At 66.0% G+C, this 21,766-nt stretch overlaps 1 protein-coding gene and 1 long non-coding RNA gene across 16 annotated transcripts in view; both read right to left on the bottom strand.

Moving 5' to 3' along the window:
• The window catches only part of TCF3 (transcription factor 3), a 30,288-nt gene extending 18,369 nt beyond the window's left edge, over window positions 1–11,919 (bottom strand). For all 15 annotated transcript variants that reach the window (XM_077860674.1, XM_077860676.1, XM_077860677.1 and 12 more), the window contains exons 1-3: window positions 11,799–11,919; window positions 10,176–10,289; window positions 7,173–7,245 (exon numbers count right to left, since the gene is read on the bottom strand). In XM_077860674.1, the coding sequence (XP_077716800.1) occupies window positions 7,173–7,245; window positions 10,176–10,247 (145 nt within the window). In that variant the 5' untranslated portion in view covers window positions 10,248–10,289; window positions 11,799–11,919. The remainder of the gene's footprint in view (window positions 1–7,172; window positions 7,246–10,175; window positions 10,290–11,798) is intronic.
• Window positions 11,920–12,565: 646 nt separating this feature from the next.
• Window positions 12,566–15,216, bottom strand: LOC144290962 (uncharacterized). The gene is made up of 2 exons (XR_013358441.1): window positions 14,602–15,216; window positions 12,566–12,930 (listed from the first exon to the last, which is right to left on the bottom strand). It is a non-coding gene; the product is annotated as an uncharacterized LOC144290962 (long non-coding RNA).
• Between the last annotated feature and the right edge of the window lie 6,550 nt (window positions 15,217–21,766).

Raw genomic sequence — 21,766 nt, 5'->3', positions numbered from 1 at the left:
TCGGGCCCCCTGCTCCGCGGGGAGTCTGGTCTCTCTCCCTCTGCCTGCTGCTCCCACGCTCTCTCCCTCCATGTACATAAAATCTTTAAAAAAAAAAAAAAAAGGGATCCCTGGGTGGCGCAGCGGTTTGGCGCCTGCCTTTGGCCCAGGGCGCGATCCTGGAGACCCGGGATCGAATCCCATATCAGGCTCCCGATGCATGGAGCTTGCTTCTCCCTCTGCCTGTGTCTCTGCCTCTCTCTCTCTCTCTCTCTCTGTGACTATCATAAGTAAATAAATAAAAATTAAAAAAAAAAAAAAAAAAAAAAACAGGGATCCCTGGGTGGCTCAGCGTTTTGGCGCCTGCCTTTGTCCCAGGGCGCGATCCCAGAGACCCGGGATCGAATCCCACGTCGGGCTCCTGGTGCATGGAGCCTGCTTCTCCCTCTGCCTGTGTCTCTCTCTGCCTCTTTCTCTCTCTCTCTCTGTGACTATCATAAATAAATAAATAAATAAATACATACATACATACATACATACATACATACAGGAGGATCCCCGGGTGGCTCAGCAGTTTGGTGCCTGCCTTAGGCCCAGGGCGTGATCCTGGAATTCCGGGATCGAGTCCCACGTCGGGCTCCCTGCATGGAGCCTGCTTCTCCCTCTGCCTGTCTCTCTCTCTCCCTCCCTCTCCCTCCCCATCTCTGTCTCTCATGAATAAATAAATAAAATCTTAAAAAAAAAAAAAAAAGGAGGGAACAGAACAGGAAACGCGCGCACACGTGCTCCTGACTGTCCAGGCCGGGCGAGGGCGCACATAGCCCCGCGCTGCTCGGCCAGGAGGGAGAAGGGAGGCGGGCGGGCCGTGCTGGGCGCACAGCTGCCTCAACAGGAGGGCGCTGCAGACCGCGGGGCGTGGGTGGCCGCCACGGAGCCCAGACGCGGAGCCAGAGCAGGGAGGCTGGCGAGCCGCCCTCCCCGAGTCCTTCCAGCAGCAGCCCTCCTGGCTCTGCAGACGAGGGAGCAGTGGCGGAGAGAGGCAAGGTCACCTGCTCAGGGCCCCTCTGTGGCCACGGGGTGGACGCACCAACCGATGGGCGCAGATTGTCATGAAGACAAACCCTGTGTCCTGCAAGGGGTGGTCTATGTACGCCCCTCAGCAGGCGGACGGGCGCATCCCCGCACCACCTGCAGGACTCGGGTCTGACCCCCAGGTGGAAGCAGGAGGCTCCTGCCCCATTACCCCCCAGCCTGAAAACCACCCCCCGCAGAGCTCACCCAGGGAAGGCACACGCACAGCTCCGGCCCAGCGCCTCGGCGGCCTCACGCACACACCAGGCAACCCGGTGAGAAGGGGTGGGAAGGCCCGCATCCCAGGCCCAGGCCGACGGCCACGCTCTCACGGATGACGGGCTGGACTGGGAGGGACACCCCCCTGCCCTGAGCTCCATGAGCCCGGGGCCCCTGCACACGCTTGTGGAGATGGGGCGCTGCTCCTGCTGACACAGGACACAGACGTCACGGCTGCACGTCCCGCTGAGCGAGGACACGTGTGCGACAACAGCAGGCCCCCCACCAGGGCGGCAGGCTCTGGGTCTTCCCAGCAGGGCCAGGGCTCCAGCCGCGCACCGACTCTGTACTGATGACCTTGAAATGACGCAGGTCACAGGCGCTCGCCCCCAGCCCAGAAATCTCCAAAGGAATTGGAGACTCGACAGAAACGTTTTTTAACAGAAAGTACCAAATGTCTCTCAAAACTAACAGAAAACCACATTACTGCAGCCACCAGGCCCCAGCGAACAACACAGCTCCAAAGGAAAAGCGTGACCTGCACAGCAGGCCCCAAACAGGAGGACACCGGTGCGCCGGCCCTCGGTCCAACACCAAACACCAACCAACCACAGGTTTGGAGAAGGGAGGAGCAGAGCCGTTCGACGGACGGACGCCAGTTTGGCCAGGAAGCGTGTTCCCCACACGAAGATCGACAGAGGGGCTCAGAGGCAGCCGAGTCAGAGAACAGGACGTGGAGCTGAGCGTGCACCGTGCCACCTGTGGCTCAGGGACCACGAGCATGCACCCCAGCCACGTTACCACATCTAGGAAAACACGGCGTTGACCAGAGGCACAGACGAAACGGCAACCGGAATCACTGCAGAAGAGGGCACGAAGGGTAACAGGGTGGCGGGCCGGTCCCCGCGCCAGGGACGTCCTGCTCCTCGCTCCTCAGAGCCTGTTCCCGGGAGGTGGGGTCAGGAGCACTGCCCAGGGACCCACAGAAGCCCCCGGCCCACAGGACCCAGGCCACGGATGGCGTGCAGGGGGCAGACCACACCGGGCGAGAGGCATGTCCTGCGGGAGGACGCGCCCGGGGACAGTGCCAGGACGTGGAGAGGACAGCAAGAGCACACTTGCTGTGGACGCCAGCTGGGACCAGAGGGAAGCCACCCGACAGGAGGACCTACCTCCAGGCGCCCCCCGCCCCCCTGAAGCATGGTCCTGCCCTCAAGCCCAAGAGCATATGCGGGGTGCTTGCTTCTGGCAACACCGATGGCTGTGCAAGGGCCAAAGGGGCCTGCGCGGGGACGGCCGCACGGGTCAGCTACAGAAGCACACCCAGGAAGGGCGCAACAGTGAAGGGACGTCAGGAGGAGCCAAGCAGCGGGCGGGGCGGCGACGGCCTCCAGAGCACAGCACGGAGGCTCCTCGAGGCCCTAGGGCACCCCCAGCACACGACTCGTACTTCAGTTTCCAGGGTTTCTCCTCAAAGCTATTCGGGTTAAAAGAGAACCTCAACAGACGCGGGAGAAACCGGATTCTGACCTCAGGAAACTGCAGTGGAGACGGACAGTTCCTCCCCAGTCAGCTGCCAAGTGGACACTGCAGCAAACCCCAACAGGTTTTCCCTTCGGGGCAGAGACACGCGGGATTGTCCCCATGATCACGACACCAAACCTGCGGGTGTGAACACGTGGGGGGCCCTGCGAAGGCACAGGAGGGGCGGGACCCCGACACACCACAAACGGCCACGGGGGGCACCGGGGCAGGAACAGATGGAAAGGCAACAGCAGGGTGCGAGGTCCCAGCTGCCTGTCCCCCGGGAGGCGCCCTTCAGAGCAGGAGGCCTGTCCCCGGGGGCTCCCACGTCCCCTCGGCCCACAGCTCCAGGCACCCTGCAGGCCGTGCCCGTGCCCGCACGCGCGCTGGCTTCCCTCCGCTCCATCAGGCTTCCTACTTTGTTCTACTCTGTCCCGGTTTTACCGCCCTCTTCTCACACAGCACAGTTCACACCCGAGTCTGTCTTACTCCTGTTTTCACTGTGACCCACATGCGTGTGCTTCCCTAGAGGGGGTGTGTCCGGCCACGTGCTTCTGCGGAGGGCAGGCGTGCCCCGGAGTCACCGGGGGCACTTCCTGCAGGCCCCGGCCCAGCCCCACCGTCAGCCGTCAGCTGCAGGGCCGGGGAGCTGTCGTGCGCACGCTATCGTTTCCCAGGTGAGGTTGTCTGCCTCCCACTTATCTTATCTCTCGTGTCTCCGCTGTGCCAAGGCCTCCCGTCGTGTGCTCCTCGCTCCTCCGCCCTCCTGCATCTTGTGCCGTACGCTCCTCTCTCCTCAGCCTGAACTAACAAGGAGCAGGTGCATTCGTGACGCTCACAGCCACACTCACTGCTGAGTGAGGATTTGATTCCTAAAGATTTTTCAGAAATGGCACCAAGGCTGGAACGCCATAAACAAAAAAATGTGACACCATAAAAATTTAATCTGTGAAACACTACAAGACCGATTAAAAATCTCCATCGTTAACAAGTTACAAACAAAGTTAGGATAAACCCTGGGTGGTGCAGCGGTTTGGCGCCTGCCTTTGGCCCAGGGCGCGATCCTGAAGACCCAGGATCGAATCCCACGTCGGGCTCCCGGTGCATGGAGCCTGCTTCTCCCTCTGCCTGTGTCTCTGCCTCTCTCTCTCTCTCTCTCTGTGTGACTATCATAAATCAATAAAAATTTAAAAAAGAAAAAAAAAACCTGCAACACAGACCACGAAAGACTAGTAACATCCTTCCTATGTGAAGAGCTCTTGCAAATCAAGAAGAGCAACACAGGACAGGAGTAAAGGACGCCGCAGGCAGCCATGCTGGGGGTGACTTGGGATGGATACGAACCTCACCAGAAGTGCAACAATAATCTTGCTTCTTTCCCCAACCTGTGAGGACTGAAGACTCAAACAATCCCGGTTTGGTGCCTGGAACACGTGCTCAAGAACCGTCAACGTAAATCACGGTTGATACGTAGCATTACTGCTGTCGTTAAACTCAGTAGGCAGCCGCGGACACAGCCAACAACCCACACGCACGGGCTCCGGGGAATTCTCAGCGAGGAAAGCCAGTCTCACAAGGGTACACGCCACGTGGCTGCACACATTCTTGACAAGACAAAACCGTCGAGCTGGAGATCAGCAAGTCGGTAGCCGCCAGGGTTGGGGGGGGCGGGGGTGCCAGCAGTTCTGCATCTGGACTGTGGCGGTTAACGGCACTCCACGTGGGATGAGACTGCGTGGAAGCCCCATGCGCACGTACGCAGACACGAGCGCAGAGAGATCTGAACCACGTCTGGAAGGTACCAGGGCGGCTCCCATGCTAGGGGCAGGCAGGAGGTCACTGCTGGGGGCAGGGGACCTGACCTCTCCCTACAGGTCTTTGCAACTTCCTGTCAATCTGCAATGATGCGGCAAAAGTCCATCAATCCCACAAAAAGGGAGAAATGAGTGAGGCTCAAAATAATGACACAAAATTCATCAAAAAGAAACTCATGACCAATAATCTTTTGAACACAGATCACCCGTTGTCAGTGATGCAAACGGCCCTGAAACGGCATAACCTTGTCACCGCTCCAGCGGGAGGACAGGTGTGAAGACCTGTGCTGGCCAAGGGGCCGGCCGGAGGGATGCTCACCAGAGCCCAGCCCCGCGTGACGAACCCGCCCGACACCGGGGCAGACAGGCCCTGCAGAGACCCCGGGCACCACGGGGAAAGCTGCTCAGAAAGGACCCCCAGGAGAGGCCCCTCTGGCAGGCCCGCAGGCTCTGCCCGGAGTCCTGGTGGCCTCAGACCCCGCGGTGACTACAGACGATGCAGTTACGTGACCCTGTGCCTCGAGGTCGCCCAAGAGGGAGGGACCAGAAAGCTTTCTCCCTGTGTGCGGCCCCGACGCAGACACCAAGCAGACCCTCCGGCTCCGGGGCTTCCACCTCCCCGCGCCCCAGCGTCCGAAGCAGCCGGGCTGCCAACCTCCGGACCCCAGGCAGGGTCGCCCGCGCTGGGAGCAGCCGGCCACGCAGTGGGCTGCTGACTTTCTAACAGGAAGGGCCCCCTGCGACCCACGGGGAGGAAGAGCCGACCATGAACAGCCACCAGACCCTGGAGGGGCGCCAGGCTGGCGGGGACCCCCGTGAGCACATGCGACCCCAAGGAGGATGACCGGCCTGCTCGGGAAGGGGTGACTGGGCCCAGGAGGGAGAAGCCATCAGGGCCCAAGCCCAGGGCCCGAGGCTCCCAGGCCTGACGCTGGGCTCAGGCAGGGCCAGGAGGGCTCCCCCAAGACGCCCCCACGCCTCCAGCTGAGCAGTACACACACCCCCAGACTCGCTGAATCATCCGGCCACGGGCAAGCACCCTTTATGTATGAAGAAATGGAGGCTCCCGGTCACACTACTTGGCACAGGTGACACGGGATCTGGTGCCTGTGGGGCAGCGAGGGAGGGCCCTTGTGCTCAGGCGGGGGGTTGACGGCTTAAACTGGACCTGGTTGGTGGTCCCCAGCGGCACACCAGGGGGGTCTCCCAGGAACCACCACACCCCGTCCCTCCTAAGAAAATGCAGCCTGACGTTGGGGGGGGTGGGGAACGATAAGACGAGCTGTCCCCAGCCAAAGGCCCCGGGCAGGGCCAGACGTGGGGCAACTTGGAGGGCCCCTCCCCAGGAGCCATGGCTTTAGTCTTTGGGGCCACCGCCCAGGCGGACCCTGCAGGAAGACAGAGTCCCGGGGTAGAGACCCCCATGGCCCGACCCTCTGCCCGATGCAGCCAAAAGCTCGCACCCCAGCTCCTGGGAGACGTTTCCAGGGGGAGGGCCAGGCCTGTGGGGATTTCCACAGCTCGGGCAGGACTGTCCAGCCCTGCGGCCACTTCCTCAGGCGGAGGGGAAGGCCGGCGTGGGGGGACGGACATGACACAACGTCCCTCCCCTGCGGCGGTGCCCAAGCACAACCCACCCTGAACCCCCCCCCAGAGCCCACTGGACACCCCCAGCGGCACCCGCAGACAGCTCTGAGAAAGAACCGTCTGTTCTGAATCCCAGGGTCCTGGAACACCACACGCCCGATACTGAGACCCCAAAGAGATGCGGGATCCACAGGGTGGCAGGAGGTCCTGGGCTCCCCCAATCCCACCCACAACCAGGGTGGGCTCCCCGAAGTACCCAGGGCAGTCCTCTCTGCCCACAGTCCTGCAGGGCTCCCAGCTCCCTGGGATAAAAGCCCAAACCTTCCAGACACCCTAAGGCCCTGTAGCACTGCCCTGTCCCCTCTCTGCCCTCTCCTCTCTCTCACTCACTCTGCTCTGGGCACACAGGCCTCCTTGCTCTTCTTCCCACACACCAGGCCCGGTTCTGCCCCAGGACCTTTGCACGGGCTATGCCCACTGCCTTGAACCCCCCTCAAGGCTCTGCTCAAACAGCATTTCCTCGGAGTTGGCCCCCAACTCCCTTGGCTCTGTGGCAGCGTTCCCCCCTGCTGCTGTGCAGCCTGGGCCCTGTGCTAGGCCGTTCAGCAGGAAGAAACGGTCTGTGCTCCCCCTGCCGTGTCTTGGACCCCTCGTGCCCGATAGGGGGGGCTGATTCATCCAAGTTTGCCAGAGCTATTCCTAGAATGAATGCTGAAAATCGCAGGGCCCAGAATAACCCTGGGTGCTCAGCAGGATGCTCCGTCAGCCCGGCGCCGGTCCCGTATACAGCAGGCACATACTACACACCGGAAGTAAAACCAGCCAGCAGCTGGGCCTCTCCCCAACATGCAAGTAGGCCCAAGTCAGGAGGCCTGGGTGCTAGCACCCCCGGCTCTCAGCTTCCCCTCATGCTGGAGCCCACAGCCCCAGCCCCACCCCGGCCGCCCAGCCCACCACACCCGCACCCCACGATCCTACCTGAGCCTCCAAACTGGGCGCCAGCCAGGGAGGCGGGCCGGCCCTTGCCGTTGGCCACCGGCAGCGGGAACATCTGCGGGGAGAGAGAGAGAAGCTGGGCGCGCGTGCCAGGACGGGCCCCGCCTGCGGCTCCCAGCCCCCCGGAGACCCCGGAAACAGCCTGCTGCCAGCAACAGGAAATCGGGCACAACTCAAAACCCCGCGTGGAGATGCCGGCTGGCCACCACGCAGCGTGCGACTCTGGATCTTGGTCACGAGTTCGAGCCCCACTCGAGCAGAGTTTACTTCAAAAACAAGACTAGAAAATAACTGCCGTTTCGGGGCCAGAGTAACCGACTCCGGCGCCGAAGACCGTTTACCTGCTCTTGGAAACGACGCAGTTCCGCGTATCCCTCAGCTTTAGGGAACATTTACGCTCCCGGGGCCGCAGCAGCGAATCCGCTGCGAGAACCGCCTCTGGCCCGAGCCCCGGCGCTGAGTGGCGGGCATGGGGGGAGGAGGGCCGTGACCTGGTCAGTGTCTCCCCCGGGGTCCTCGTCACACCTGCCCTCGGGAGGCACTGAGGCCCAGAAGGACAGGAAGCTGGAGGGACCTGGGAAAGGGTGCCCCCCACCCCCGCCCCAGTTTACCCAAACCCACCGTATTAAGTCCCTCGGGATTAAGCAGCTTAGCGGCCCGAGCCGGAAACCAAACATCAACAAGCCCCGCGGCCACACGGAAGCACACACGCCCCCCCCCGCCCCACGGTCCACGCTACGGGTCCCATCTGGAGCCCGGACTCGGGGCGGGGGGCTCCGGGTGGCTGCCAGGAGGTGGGGCACGGGGCCCACGGGCAAGCCCCGGGAGACCCAGGATGTGGGGCCCTGCGCCCACGGACCCGTCCACAGGAGGGAAATGGAGGCCCCAGGCTCACCTGGCCGGGCAGGCGCAGGGGCTCATGGGAGGGGCGCAGCCCGGCCGGAAGCAGGTTCGCACTGGGTCTGCACCCTCTCGGGGGCGTGGCTGCGCTCACTCAACTGGCCCAGCCTCCCCAAGGCCCCGGGCTCCCAGTTAGGGTCTGGTCCCACCGGGGAAACTGAGGCCTGCACTGGGGGGAAGGGTGGTGGCCTGAACCATGACCAGAACCAACAGGACGCCAGGCCTGGGGGTGTGCGGGCCCCATCCCAAGCCTGGGTTTTGTCCTCTAAGATACCGAGGGCCGTGCTGACGTGGCACCTGCCACCAGGGACACCGGGCCACGTCAGCCCTGTCACTGCCCCTCGTCCTCAGGCCCTCAGTCTTCCCCTCTGTGACATGGACTCAGGACCCGACCCCACAGGACCCCAAGCCCCAAGCGCACAAGGGCATCGTGGGCACACAGAGAGGTACCTCTGCAGGGGAGCGAGCGCCCAGTGGGGTCGGCCAGCCGCGGCCCCGGGGAAGCGCCCCAGGCAAGCACCGGCCTGCAGCGCCACCCCGGCAAGTCCCGGAGCCCACGTGCCCTCTGCACCCCGACGAGCTTCTGTCCTGATGGGGGCTCAGGGCCTGGCCCGAGCAGCTCGGACGCCTCGGTGGAGCGGCCGCCCTGCCCGCTGCTCACGGGACCAGTCCCCGCAGCACCGCCCTCCGCGACCTCCTCTCGGTCTGAGACCAAGCTGTTTTACAAAATGATCCACTCGGGTTCTCTGCGGCAGGACGCAGGGAGCAGCGACAAGGGGACGGAGGTGATGAAAGAGGATACGGGGGGGGGGGGGGCGGGGGGGCTGCCTCTGGCACCAGCCAGGCCTCCCCCTGTAACGAGGGGGTGAAGGGAATCCAACTCCAGGTTCACTCTGCGGGCACACGGGGAGCACCTTACCCCTCGGCCTCCGTTTCTGCGGCTGGGAAACGGGCGGCGGGTCAACAGCAGGGACGGACGAGCCGGTGGGACCCACCAGACAGAGGGGGGCGGGGGCGCCCAGGCCCTGGACAGGAGAGGCTAAGGGGCCCGGCCTGAACCCGCGCCCACCCCCGCCCCCGCCCCAGCCTGTTCCGGCTCAGTAGTCTGTGACCTGTCAGTTTAACAAAAAAACAACCGAGCTGTGCTCCGGGTTACTCAGCCGGGGAGGCAAAAATAAAACGGGGCTTAAAAATACCAGCGCGGCCCTTCCGGACCGAGCCCCTGTCCCGAGGGCTGTGTTTCCACAGGACGGCAGTGCCGTTTCGCTTTGGGGACTTTTGTTTTCGACAGGCCTCAGTGGCCCGGGCCTCGACCTGGTGGAGGCTGAGGTTCACACCGAGAGTGCCCTCCCCCAACCGGCTTCACACCGACACTGCGGCTTCCCGGCGAAGGGAACCGCCCGGACACGGGGAGCACAGTTTGAGGACACACAGACCACGCCGACACCGGGGACAGACGGCCCACCGCACAGACAGACAAACGTGGCCCCTGGTCCTTCAGGATGAGCCCCCGTTCCCAGCACCGGAGGGGGCCCCGCGGGGCCGTGATGCCCCTGGCAGCGTCCTAGGAGCTCCATCCAGCCAGGCGGGGGCCGGGCCTCTCGGGGCCCCGAGGAGGACAGTAGTGACAGCGGCAGCCTGCGCCAGCTCGGAGTGTGCGCTGCCCAGGGACCTCCACCCTCCCAAGGCCTCCTGCCGCCTCCCGCCCGCTCCTGACCATCCCCACGGCAGCCACCACGTGGCTGAATGACTGAAGTGCTAGCCGCCACCGCCGCCTGTGTTCCGGCTCACCCTCGGGCCCCCCGCTGCTCATCTTCGCGCTGGGTGCCTCTTTCCCTTTTCTTTCTTTTGCACCCACGCTAGACGACTAACCCCGCTCGCACCCACCCTCCAGGTCAGGAGACCGAGGCCACCGCAGGCCCGCAGCCCATGCCCCCCACCGCCCCCCAAGGCCCCTTCCAGCCCAAGTCTGAGGCCTGGCTCCCAGCTGGGGGGGCCCTTGTGGCAGGCGTCCTGTCCCAGGGACCTGGGGCGCAGGCCCACCCCGCGGCAGGGCGGGAGCCCGGGAAGGTGAGCCCAGCTTACCATGCTGAAGTCCAGCAGGTCGCTGAGCTCCTTGTCTGTGCCCACGGGCGCCATCCTCTGCGGCTGGTTCATCCTCCAGGGGCCAAGGTGGGCACCTCAGGCCTGCAAACGGCCCTGCAGACGGGACGGACACGCGGGGAGGAAGGAGGAGAAGAAGAGCTGAGTGGCTGGCAGAGGTGGACAGATGGGGAGTAAAAAGCCGGGCTCCTAACGGCCCTGAGGGCGCAGGTCTTCCCAGAATGAGCCCCTCGGTGACCCCGGCAGTGGGGGCAGGGCAGCCAGGACTCCCTGCTTCGGGCCCCCGGAGACCTCTCCCCAGAGCCCTCAGGGAGGCCGAACAATGCGGGGGGAGGGGGAGGAGTCCGCAAATATCCCTTCCCTAAACTCCCTCCAAGACCACCAGGGAATCAGATTGCAAATTTTAAACGGGATGCGGGGTGGGAGTGGTCCCTGCCCATCCGCCAGGACCCGCCCCCGCCCCCGCCCCCTCCCAATCCCCCCTCCCGGGCTTGGCCCCGCTGGGGAAGGGGGAGGGCGGCCCAGGCCCCATCCCCAGGGAAATTCTGTGACCCCCGCCCCCCAGCAGCTGTCACAGCGTGGTGAAAACCAGGTCACCCCCAAATTGAAAGCTAAAAAACAATCTTCTCAACGGGGGTGGGGGGGGGGGAGAGGGAGGGTGCCCTGGGTAGGGACTCGCAGGCGAAGCTCCCTCCACTCTTAACGTCCCCCCAACGAAAAAGAAAGACAGAAAAAAAAAAAAAAAAAACTCATAAGAAAAAAAAAAAAAACAACCTTAGTTTGTTTTATTGTCACGATGTATCCGGGAATTATTTTTCAGCAACTTTGAAAACATCCCTACCCTCCCGCTGGGGGGGTGGGAGGGGGGGGGGGGTCCCCGAAGCGGGGTTTCCCCCGCAGCGCCCCAGGGGCCGCCGGTGCCGCGCGGGGGAGGGGGGTCACCTGCGGGGCCCCGAGCCTCCCCCGCCAGGAGCGCGGCGCCCCCGGAGGCTGCGGGGTCGGGCCCGGGGGGACCCCGCTTTGTTCGCCCGCCCGGGCCGGGGTGCGAGCGGCCCCCCCGCGGCTCCCCGCCCCCGGAGGCCGTGCGGAACTCACTTGGTGGAGGGGCACGAAACCGCACTTTTCCGTGGGGCGGCCGAAGGCGGCGTGGAGGCCGCCGCGGGGCGGGGGTGTCGCGGGGCCCGGGCCCGAGCCCACGGCGCCCCGCCCCGCCCCCCCGCGCCCCCCGCCCCGCCGCGGCCGGTGCAGCGGGCGGCCCGGGAGCCTTTGAAGCCCGGCCGCCGCCGCCGCCGCCGCCGCCCCGGGCCGCGCTAACGCGGAGCAGATGTTCGCGCCCCGGCCCCCCCGCCCGGCCTCAACCTGCGCCCGCGGGCCGCGCCGCACCTTCCCCGCCAGACAAAAGGCCGCTCCCCGCCCCCGCCCGGCCCGGCGCCCGCGGGGCCCCCGCCGCCGCCCCCCGCCGCGCCCGCCGCAAACTTTCGCCAAGTGCGGCCCAGGCCGGAAAGTTGGAGAACAATGACGGCGAGCGGGCCCGCGCCCCGACGGCGCCCCAGGGTCCCGGCCGCGGGGTCTGCGCGGGGCCGCGGGCCCGCGGCGGCTGCTCACCTGCTCGGCGCGGCCCGGCCCGCAGCGCGCGGGGGGCGGCGGCATGAACGGCCCCCCCCGGACAAAGGGGCGTCGCGCCGGGCCCCGAGGGTCGCGCGTGGGCGGCGGCGGCGGCGCTGCGGCCGGGCCTCCCCGCGGCCCGCCCCGAGGGGCCCGTGCGCGGCCGCGGCGCTGGCGGAGGCGGCGTGTGCGAGCTCGCGCTGCCCTGCGGCCGCGTCGCTGGGTCGGTCCGGCCCGCTACGCCCGCGGCCGCCGCCGCTGCCTCATCTTCCTGCGGCGGGAGACATGTTCCGCCCCCCGCCCCGCGCGCGGCCCCGCCCCCGCCGGGCCCCGCCCCCGCCCCGCCCCGCGCCCCGCCCGGCGCCGCCGCGGATCCCTCCGCCGCGTCCCGCTCGGCCCCCGCCGCGCCCCGCGGCTCGTCCTCCCGCGCGCCCGAGGGGCCCGGCCCGGGCTGCCGCGGCCTGGGGCCTGGGAGCAGGGGCGCCCGGGCGGGGCGGCGGCGGGGGGCGCGGGGACGGGCCCCGGACTATCTTCCGGCGCGGACGCGCACGCACGGCGGGCACGCACCGCTGACGCAAGAGGGCAAGGATCGTGAGATGGAAAGATAAGGCAGGGCGGCGGTGGCCAATCGGAGGCTGCGAATCGTTGATTGACGCGCCCGCCGGCCATTCGTGGCGCGGCCCCGCCCCCGCCCCGCCCCCTCGGCGCGGCCTGGCGAGGCAAGAGGTGGGACTTTCGTGCGCGTTAGTCCGCGACAGCGGTGGGGGTGGGCTTTCGGGTTTTATTGTCAGGTTGGCGTGGCCGCCCGCGCCGCCGCGCCGGCCGGGTCGTGTCTCAGTTCCTAGGGCCGGTCCCGGTCCTGGCCGTTGAGAGCGGGCATCTGCGCCCGGAGGACGCGGTTTGCACCCGTTTTGCTGGCAGGGCGGTGGAAGCCCGCTCGGTTTCAGGGTCAGAGGCCCACACGGGGGCCGCCCTGAGCCTCTGACTTGCTTTCTCCTCCCTGAGTCTCAGTTTGCTCATCTGTAAAGCGGAGTCTGGACCAAGCCTTTAGATTGTGGGAGGCCTGGTCTCCCTTTGGGTCGGAACTTCTTCCCACATCCAGGGGCTCCCCGGCTTTGGAGGATCGCAGACCCTACAGAAGGGGAGGGATAAAATCACAAATGAAAATGTCACAGTCTTGGGGCGCCTGCGTGGCTGGGTTTAGCACCTGCCTTCAGCTCAGGTCATGACCCCTGGGGTCCCCAGGGCCTCAGGTCATGACCCCCCAGGGCCTCAGGGGCTCAAGTCATTATCCCAGGGTTCTGGGGTCTCAGGTCATGATCCTGGGGTCCTGGGACTCAGGGTCCTGGGATTGAGTCCTGCATGGGGCTCCCTGCAGGGAGTCTGCTCCTCCCTCTGCCCCCTCCCCCTTTTTCTCTGTCTCTCAAATAAATAAATAAAATATTTTTTAAAAAAGAGAAAATATCACGATCTTTCGTGGCTTCCTGTGGAAGCAGAGGAAGCCACACTCCCTTCCAGGCCTGGGAAGAGGCCACCGTCCTCTTGACCCACTAGGCTCGGCTGTTTTGGAACCTGCCAGGCCCATGCTCACCTCCAGGCCGTTGTCCTTGCTGTGGCCTCTGCCTGGACTGCTTTTCCACTCACACCTGGAAACCGCCAATCACTGTAGTTCAGGGCTGCTCCCAGGCCAGGAAGCAGAGTGGTGGTCCAGGGTGAGGGGTACGAGGAGCGGCCGGAGGCCTCGGGGGCCACCCAACATAGGCACAAGCCCCTCGTGCTACCCCAAAGTAGGCTGGCCCTCACCCCAACCCGTTCTGGCTCAGAGAATTTCCCTGTGCTGCGCGCTTGGAGAGGGAGATATGGGTCTTGGGGTCCAGGTGCGGATTCCTCCCGCCTCCCAGCCTCACTGTGACCTCATGCAAAGTCTTGACTGGCCCTGGGCCTGTTTCCCATCAGGACGTGGAAGGTACCGTGATGGGCACGGAGCCGGTGCCCTCAGCTTGTGTCTCCCCACTGCTGGGCCTGTGTCTCTGGCGGCACAGAGGTGCCCTGGGTCCCCAGCGGTGCCCTGTGGCCTGACCCTGCCGCTGCGGCCTCCCGCCAGCCTGGGTCCAGGCCTCGCAGGCCCCCAGCCTCGTTCGGGCTGTAGTTTGCCCAGTCCCCGCTTCCCCGAGAGTGCTCGGGGTCTGAACCATGGCGTTGGGGTCACCGTTCCTGGAGTGGCCCTCAACGCACTCCCTGCAGCGGGGGACCATGCAGCTACTATGTGCCTCACTCCTGGGCATTGGGCCATGCAGTGCCTGTGCCCTACCCCAAGTCCGCCCTCCGAGGCAGGATGGGCCATCGGAGGCCCCCTTGGCATCCCTACGTGTGGCCATCAGGTCACCATACCTGAGCCATGAGACCCATTATACAGATGAAGAAACTGAGGCTTCCAAAGGCCCTCCCCAGGGCCCAGGGCGCCCTGGGGCTCACACCTGCCGGGAGGCCCTCCCGGCCCCCGCAGGCCACCGCTGTCCTCCCTGGGGAGGCCCAGCCTGGGCTGAGTCACTGGGTGGAGTGGCCCGTGGGGGCCCCCGCACACTTACACCTCTGCCCAGCCCGGAGGCCTGGGTGAGCCCCACAAGGCCCTGGCATGGGGACAGGCAGCCAGTGGCTGGTGCCAGGGGCCCCTCGAGGCCCGCCCACCCCACCCGCCCGCGGCCTTTGTTCTGTGGGTGCCCGCCCGCCCGCTTGGCCCCGTGCAGACGGGAGCCGGGGCCCTGCCTCCCCCACCTGCTTCCTCCTTCCACACAAGCCACACCTACTGTGCGCTGGGTACCCGGCCCGGGGACCCCACACACCGAGGGAGGTAACCCCGTTTCTGTGGGGCAAACACATGCCAAGGACGCTCGCTCGCCAGGCAGTGAGGGGACAAGGCACAGGACATAGGCCCCGGGTGGAAGCTTCTGGAAGAGTCACCCTGGGTGTGCAGGCCGGGGGCGTCCGCGGACAAGGAGCGCGATGGAGTTTGGGACTCTGGGGCCCTCCTCCCGACATCTGTTTTCCTTTGTCTCCGAAGTGGGAAGGTTGTCTTGGGGTGTGAGTGCAGCCCCCGCCTGCTGCCCCCCCACGCTCAGGGCGCTCCCCTGCCTTTCAGAAGCCCTGGCAGGAGGGAGGGGCCCTTATCACCGGCACCAACGGTTCATGGTCTCCAGACGACTGCCTCTGGGGCCCGGGGCTCCTGGGTCCCTTCACACCCCCACGGGGGCGCGGGGGGGGGCTCGGCTGGGCGGCTGGGTCAGGGCTCATTCGTCCCTGCTTCGGGGAGGGCCCGGTGTTTGGGCCTGGGGCTGCCGGGTGTCCCAGGGCTGCAGGCCGCCTGGGAGCAGAGCGGGTCAGGAGCTGGGGCCACTGGCCCCTCCCTAGGCCTAGCAGCGGGAAGTAGCAGGAAGGGGGGAGGGGACCAGAGGCCATCTGACCCCTGGCCCCCCGCCCCCCACCCCGTCCTTGGGAGCCAGGGGCCAGCACCTCAGCCTCCTACCCCCCACTGCTGGGCACCAGGCCGAGATCCAGAGGGCTCTGAGTGGGCCCCACAGGACCCTGAGCTCGGTGGGGTGGGTCTGGGGGGCAGTGACACTCGCGGGTGACCAGGGGACAGACGAGAAGTGCGGTGACTGGGAGGTGGAGCTCAGGGAAATGGAAGGTGAAGGAGCCAAGGCCAGAGGGTGGGGCGGGGCCTGGAAGGAGAGGGCACTAGGGAGCCACAGCGGGACTGGAGCCCGAGAGGGAGGGGCCCCTACGGCTGCCCAGTGGGCGAGGGCTCCTGGCAGGAAGAGTGGAGGTAGACGGACGTTGTGGGGGGACAGGGCTGGCCCCTGGGGTGCGGAGAGGGGGGATGGGGGACGGGGGATCGGTCTGAGGGTGGCCGGAGGCTTTCCAAGGGACAGGGTGAGTGCTGGGTGTGGGGCCGGGGCCTGGGCACGTTCATGCTGTGTCCTTGTCCAGGCAGGGACATCACAGAGCTGGTGGCAGGAATGAACGGGGCGCAGGGGGCTCCTGGCCGCCCCATATGAGGCCCCGCGGGACGGAGCCAGCGCCCAGTGGGGTGGGGGCAACAGGGGCAGCAGCGAGAGAGATGAGAAGGTGAATGAGCCCTGACCTGGGGCGAGCCCCAACCCGGGGCTCCAGCGGCGGAGCCCACCCACCCACCACCCTGGACCCCCGACGTGCCCTGTGCCGGTCACCCCAGGACCAGTGCCACCTGCCAGGGCTGGCCCTCCCCCTCCTGGCCTGGTGCCCGTGGTGCTGACTCAGGGGCCCCCGGGGCCTGTCCCACCGCATTCCGGGGTGGCCTGTGCAAACACGGGGTGCCTCCGCACGGGCATTGTCCGTCCCGGTTCCCGGGGAGGGGTGTGCCCAGGGCATGGGGAGCCGCCGACCGCCGCCCGCCCACGCGCCCACCCACGGGGCAGCCTCGCTGACCTCGGCCTGTGGCGGCCCGGGGGCCCTTGTCAGCCCTGCGCCCCGGCCACTTCTCCTCGCCTTCCTCTGTGTCCCCGAGGCAGTGCCCGTCACCCCACTGCCCAGACGGGGAGACTGAGTCCTGGCCATGCCCCGCCAGGAGGCCGGCGAGGCTGCACACCTGGCACACTGCCCTCCAGCGCTGTCACCCGCGCCCGGGGGCCCCTTCCAGAAACTCAGGCAGGGCGCGCCCCTCCGCCGGCCAGGAGCCGGGGGGCGACGTGCTCTCACGGGTGGCACAGCGGCGCTGACCCGGCAAGGCCCGGGCTGGCGGGGGTGCCCCGGCCCTGTGCTCGCTGTGCCCGGCGGCTCTTGGTCCTCCTTCAGCTCTCAGCTCTCAGCGCGGGGGCCGGGGCCGCCCCCTCCAGGAAGCCTCCCTGGCCCCCAGCGGAGCCAGACCCCCACCCAGCTCACAGTCCCTCTCACCTTCTGCAGTTTCTGGTTACCCCCCTTCGCCAGGCCAGCCCCCCCAAGGGCAGGGAGCAAGGTTTCCGCCCTCCACGCGGTGTGACGCACAGTGGGTGCTCATCGGCCCGGGGGTGGGGTGAGGGCAGAGGCAGTGCGCTGCTCCTGGTTCTCTTTTTATTTTATTTTTAAAGATTTTATTTATTTATTTCTGAGAGACCCAGAGAGAGCAGGGGAGCCTGATGCGGGACTCGATCCCAGGACCCCGGGGTCACGCCCTGAGCCCCAGGTAGACGCTCACCCGCCAAGCCCCCCCCGGGCGCCCCGAGGGCTCCTTGTTCTGAAGGCTACGTCTGGGGCCCAAGAGACGGTGTCCAGAGGGAGGATCGCACAGAAGCCATGGGCCCAGCTCTGCCAACAGGCCTGGGTTCAAGTCCCGGTCCCGCCCTCATCGTGACTGTATGACTCGGGCAGAGGCTGCCCCTGCGTGGGCCTCAGTTTCCCCTTCTGAAAGTCAGGGCTGGGGGCAGTCATCTTCCAGGTCAGCTGGCACCTCACCTTCCCTGCGGTCGCTGTGCTGGGTCCCACTGGGTTCCTGGGAGGTGGTGGCCATGGTGGCGCCCATTCTGCAGGTGTTCACCCAGGAGGCCCAGGGAGGAGGCAGGCCCCGCTTCTTTCCCTCCGAGGGGTGAGGCCCGTTGCTTCCTGGGCGCCCAGGCCTGGCCCCAACTTGCCCTCCAAGGGCCTGGCAGGAGCGCATGAGACGGGGTCCAGGGTGCGAGGTGCTCGGGCTCCTCTGAGCTCCCTGTCCTCCTAGGCTGGGAGGCCTCGTCCAGCCTTTCCACCTCCTTGCCCTCTCCAGGAGCAGAAGAGGCACAAAGCCAAGACGTACAAGAAGAAGAATCATCCTCATGCTTGACTATGTAACGACTAAACACTTTGGAATTGAACAGATACACAGAGGAGGTTAGAGGAGGTGGGAGGATGGGGCAGCAAAGAATGGCAACATTGTGACAGAAGGATTTATATCCTTCACATACAAAGAGTTCCTACAAATCAATAAAAAAAAATAGGGACACCTGGGTGGCTCAGCAGTTGAGCGTCTGCCTTTAGCCCAGGGCATGGCCCCAGGCTCCTCGGATCCAGTCCCATGTTGGGCTCCCTGCAGGGAGCCTGCTTCTCCCTCTGCCTGTGTCTCTGCCTCTCTCCGGGTCTCTCATGAATACATTTTTAAAAATCTTTAAAAACAAAAACAAAACCAGGAAACCCACACCAAGAAATGAACATTAGTTCTTCACATAAGAACTACGAACGAACGGCAGTTAAAGGGACAGAGAAAAAGACCCTTGATGTTGCTCGAGGTGAAAGAAATGCAAACGAGTATGCAAATAAGAAAACGCAGACCGACCTCCTGGTTGGCAGGACAGTAGAGACGGGTCATATCCTGCGGTGTCGTGGGGTCCACCAGAGGGTGTGTGTCCCAGCAAAGGAAGTCGGCCACACCCCCTTGAAGGCCCCCGTCCAGTCCCAATCCTAACGCCTATACACCTAATAAAAAACGGTGGCACAAACAGGGACGTCCCTCAGAAGGCGGGCTGCGGCAGCGGGCGCTCGGACGTGACCCGTGTCCAGCAGAAGGGGACGCGGGAGGCGATGACAACACCGGCGTTCGAGGATTGCCGCCCTCGGGGTTCGCCTGCATATTGAGCCAGAAAAGACGTCTCAGGGGGACCGTTCAGACCAAAGGCCGGGTTGAAGGCCGGGCTGAGACCCAAGGCACCGTTCTGGGGGGAGAGAATTTGTAAAGGAAAAAAAGCAGGTATCGAAAAAGCACAGGAGGAAACGTCCCCGGGGTTCAGTGGTTACTCTGGGTGGGGGGGGACTTTCAGTTCTTACTTTATATTTATATTTAAGAAGTGGAATTAGCTGAGAAGCTGGACTTTCTTTTCTTTTTTTTTTTTTTTTTGGACTTTATTTTCTGTGTGTGCGTGCGTGTGCGTGTGTGTGTGTGCACGAACTTTTTAAGTTAAAAGAAAATTGACTTTTCCACCCTACGGCTAGAGCTCTGCAGCCCCGCAGAGCCACGGGGTGGGGGCACCCTCCCACTGGGGGTACGCCCCAGCCCCCTCGGTGACAGTGCTCCCCGGGCATGCCCTGGAGGGGACATGGGGCTGGGGGGGAACCCTAGTGCTCCAGGGGGGTCCCCCAGGGCAATCCAGTCTAAGTGCCACCACCTAGGCCGGTGAGGTCATTTCCCCCTGGGTAACGGGGATGGGAGCCCAAGCCACCCAGCCAAGTAGAGGCCGAGCCTCCTGGCCTCCGGGCAGGTGCCGGGGACTGCGGAGGGACGGCCCCTTCCCTGAAAGCAGGGGCAGCCCCAGGCCCTGCCCCGGAGGAACCGGCTCCTGTGAGGTCAGGGACCCTCTCCTGGGAAGGCCGCGAGCCTCGTTTTCCAATTTGTACGGAGGCCTCAGAAGAATCAAGGCCCCGCGTCCATGCCTTGTGCCCCCCCCTTCTCGGGCCTGGCTGTCCCCCGCCTCTGTGCCCCTGTCCCCACATCCGGGGGAGGGGCCGGTCCAGGCGGCCCTGACCTCTCTGCTGTGTCTCATTCTGACGAAGGCCGCCACACGTGCGGTCACCCAGCGGCCCCGAATTCCCTCTCTGCCTGGGGTTGGGCTGCCGTGGGGGTGCCGGGCCCCGGGAGGAGGCCCCTGAGGGCCAGAGAGGAATCCAGGGAGGAGCAAACCCGGGGGCCTCTGCAGGGGGGGGGGGGCTCTGCCTCTTAGGCCAGGCTATTACCTTCCCCGCACCTGTCGGCCTGCACAGGCTCCCCACCGCCCCACAGCCCACCGCCCCCGCCAGGCCCGGCCTCGGCTGCACCCCCCTCGCGCCCGCCCCGCGCCCAGCCTGGGCCTGGCTGCAGCAGGCGCTCAGTGGACGCTGGTCCCCACTTCGCAGGTGGAGATGTTGAGGCTCAGAGGGCCGGCCTGAGGTCAGGTAGGCAGGGGACCCAGGCAGAAGCGCTGCTGCGGCCCAGGGGCTGCGGGGTCGGGGACAGCTGGTGGGGCCCGGGCTGAGGGCTGGCTGTGTGGCAGCGGCAGCTGGGGCTCCTCTGGGGCCCAACCCCCACCCTGCGTGCAGAGGGGGAGGCAGCAGCTGGCGGCGGGGCCAGCTCCGTCCTGGGCGGGAGGGGCCCTGCGCTGGGGCGGCCTCTCCCTGTGACTCTCACCCTCTGTCTTTGTCTCTGTGCGTCTCTGTCTCTCTGTCTCCTCTTTCCTGCACCCCCCCCCACTGTCAGGGCTGAAGGCTGAGCCCCCTTCGTGGCGTTGGAACGAGGCCTTCACCTCCACCTGCCCGGCCCTGCACAGCCCCCCTGCCCGTTATTGTCTCTATTCCTCCCCCCCGTGGGAGACACCTCCCCTGGGCTCGCGGCCGGAGCAAGTCTGTCGTGAGCCTCAGTTTCCCATCTGGGGAGTGTTTGTAGAGTGTTCCCATCTGGGACCGGACACGCTGGGCACCGGCGCTCTGTGGGACCACAGGCTGCAGGTCCTTGTCCCTCCGGCTCGCGGCCAGCCTGGGGAGCAAACAGTGACCAACGAGCCGCTTCATGGGCATCTGAAGCTGTCCTGGGGGGGCCAGAGCCAAGGGGCCTGCAGGGTCTCGGGGCGGGGGTGGGGGGTGGGGGGGATGGAGGCTGGGAGTGATCCCGGTTGGCTCCGGGCCAGTGCAAAGGCCCTGAGGCCCAGGGCCACCCTCAGCCAAGCCGCTGGGTGTCTGAGCTGACGGGGCCACCCTGAGCCCCTGCTCTCCCATTAAGGGCCCCCTGGGCCGGCCTCGGGGGTGGGGGGGGTGGGGGGGGGAAGGTGGTCAGGAGGGGCTGTGCTTGCAGCCCAAGCACAGAGAGCACCGGTGGGGGGAGGGGGAGTCGGGCCAGCCCCCCAGGAGCGCTGCGGCCCAGCTCCCAGCTCCAGGCTCCCCCAACCCTGCCAGCTTGGCACCCACGGAACCTCCCTGACAATAGAATCCATCACAGCAGAAATATCCTGGGGCCTGCTGCTTAATCACCCCTTGATTTGCATTTTTGCATATTAATGACAGCAGACCTGCTAATTTTGCCGCATTCTTTTAAAGGTGCAGAGACTCTGGAACTGTGCAGGGGGGCGAGGACGGGCCTTCCTCCGCAGGCCTGGGGTCACCTCTGCCCTGGCGTCACAGGGACCCCACCCTCTAGAGTCCCAGGGTCTTCCACCCTCAAAATGGGAGGCACCAACCACGGCATCAGCCAGGGGAACAGGATTCTGGAATGTTCTGCAGGTGGCTCCAACCTCAGCACCCCCGACCAGGAGAAAGTGTGGGATCGGGATGTGTCTTAAGCGTCTGCACCCTGTCGCTGACCAGGAGCCCCGGGGAGGGGGTGCTGCACCCCACTCTGGCCCCCAGGGCTCTCAGGCCTTTCAGCTCCCCCCACCTCCCGGCCTTCCCTGTGCTCTTGCTCTCCGCGGAGGCCCTAGCGCGCCCTGCACCACGCACGTGTCCAGGCCAGCCACCTCCACGTCCCCATCGCGGAGCTGGGACTCGGGCGGGACAGGCCGCGCCCCGGGTCACACGGGCGTGCTCGGGCTCGTGCTGCCCCCTAGTGGCGCCCTTGGGTGGGGCCGCGGGTCTTCTTGGGGCCCCCGCCCGCGGAGCCCACCCTGCCCCGGGGCACCCCTGGGTCGGGGATACCGCACGGGCTGGACTCCCCGGACCCGGGCGCGCGGGCCCCCACGGGCGGGACGAGGGTGGGGGGGACGAAAATGGGGTCCGGCCCGGCGGCCCCGGCTGACCCCGTACCCCTCGGGCGGTCCCCGCAGAGCCCGCCCGACGCGCACCGGGGCCCGCGCCCACCAGGGGGCGCCCGCGCTCCGCGGGACGGGGCGAGACCTCCGTGTGCCTCCGCGGGCTCGGACACGTGCGCACGCGCGTCCACGCGTGCCCTGGGGGCCCGGGCGCGCGCGCATCTGCGTGTCCGCTCGCGTGAGGCCTGCGTGGGTCCGCCCGCCGCGCTCGGGCGTAGTCGC

The sequence above is a fragment of the Canis aureus genome, chromosome 19, assembly GCF_053574225.1.
Source record: "Canis aureus isolate CA01 chromosome 19, VMU_Caureus_v.1.0, whole genome shotgun sequence".
In the NCBI taxonomy this organism is placed as follows: domain Eukaryota; kingdom Metazoa; phylum Chordata; class Mammalia; order Carnivora; family Canidae; genus Canis; species Canis aureus.
Note: the sequence above shows the minus strand (reverse complement) of the source record. Positions and strands in the feature narration are given on the sequence as shown.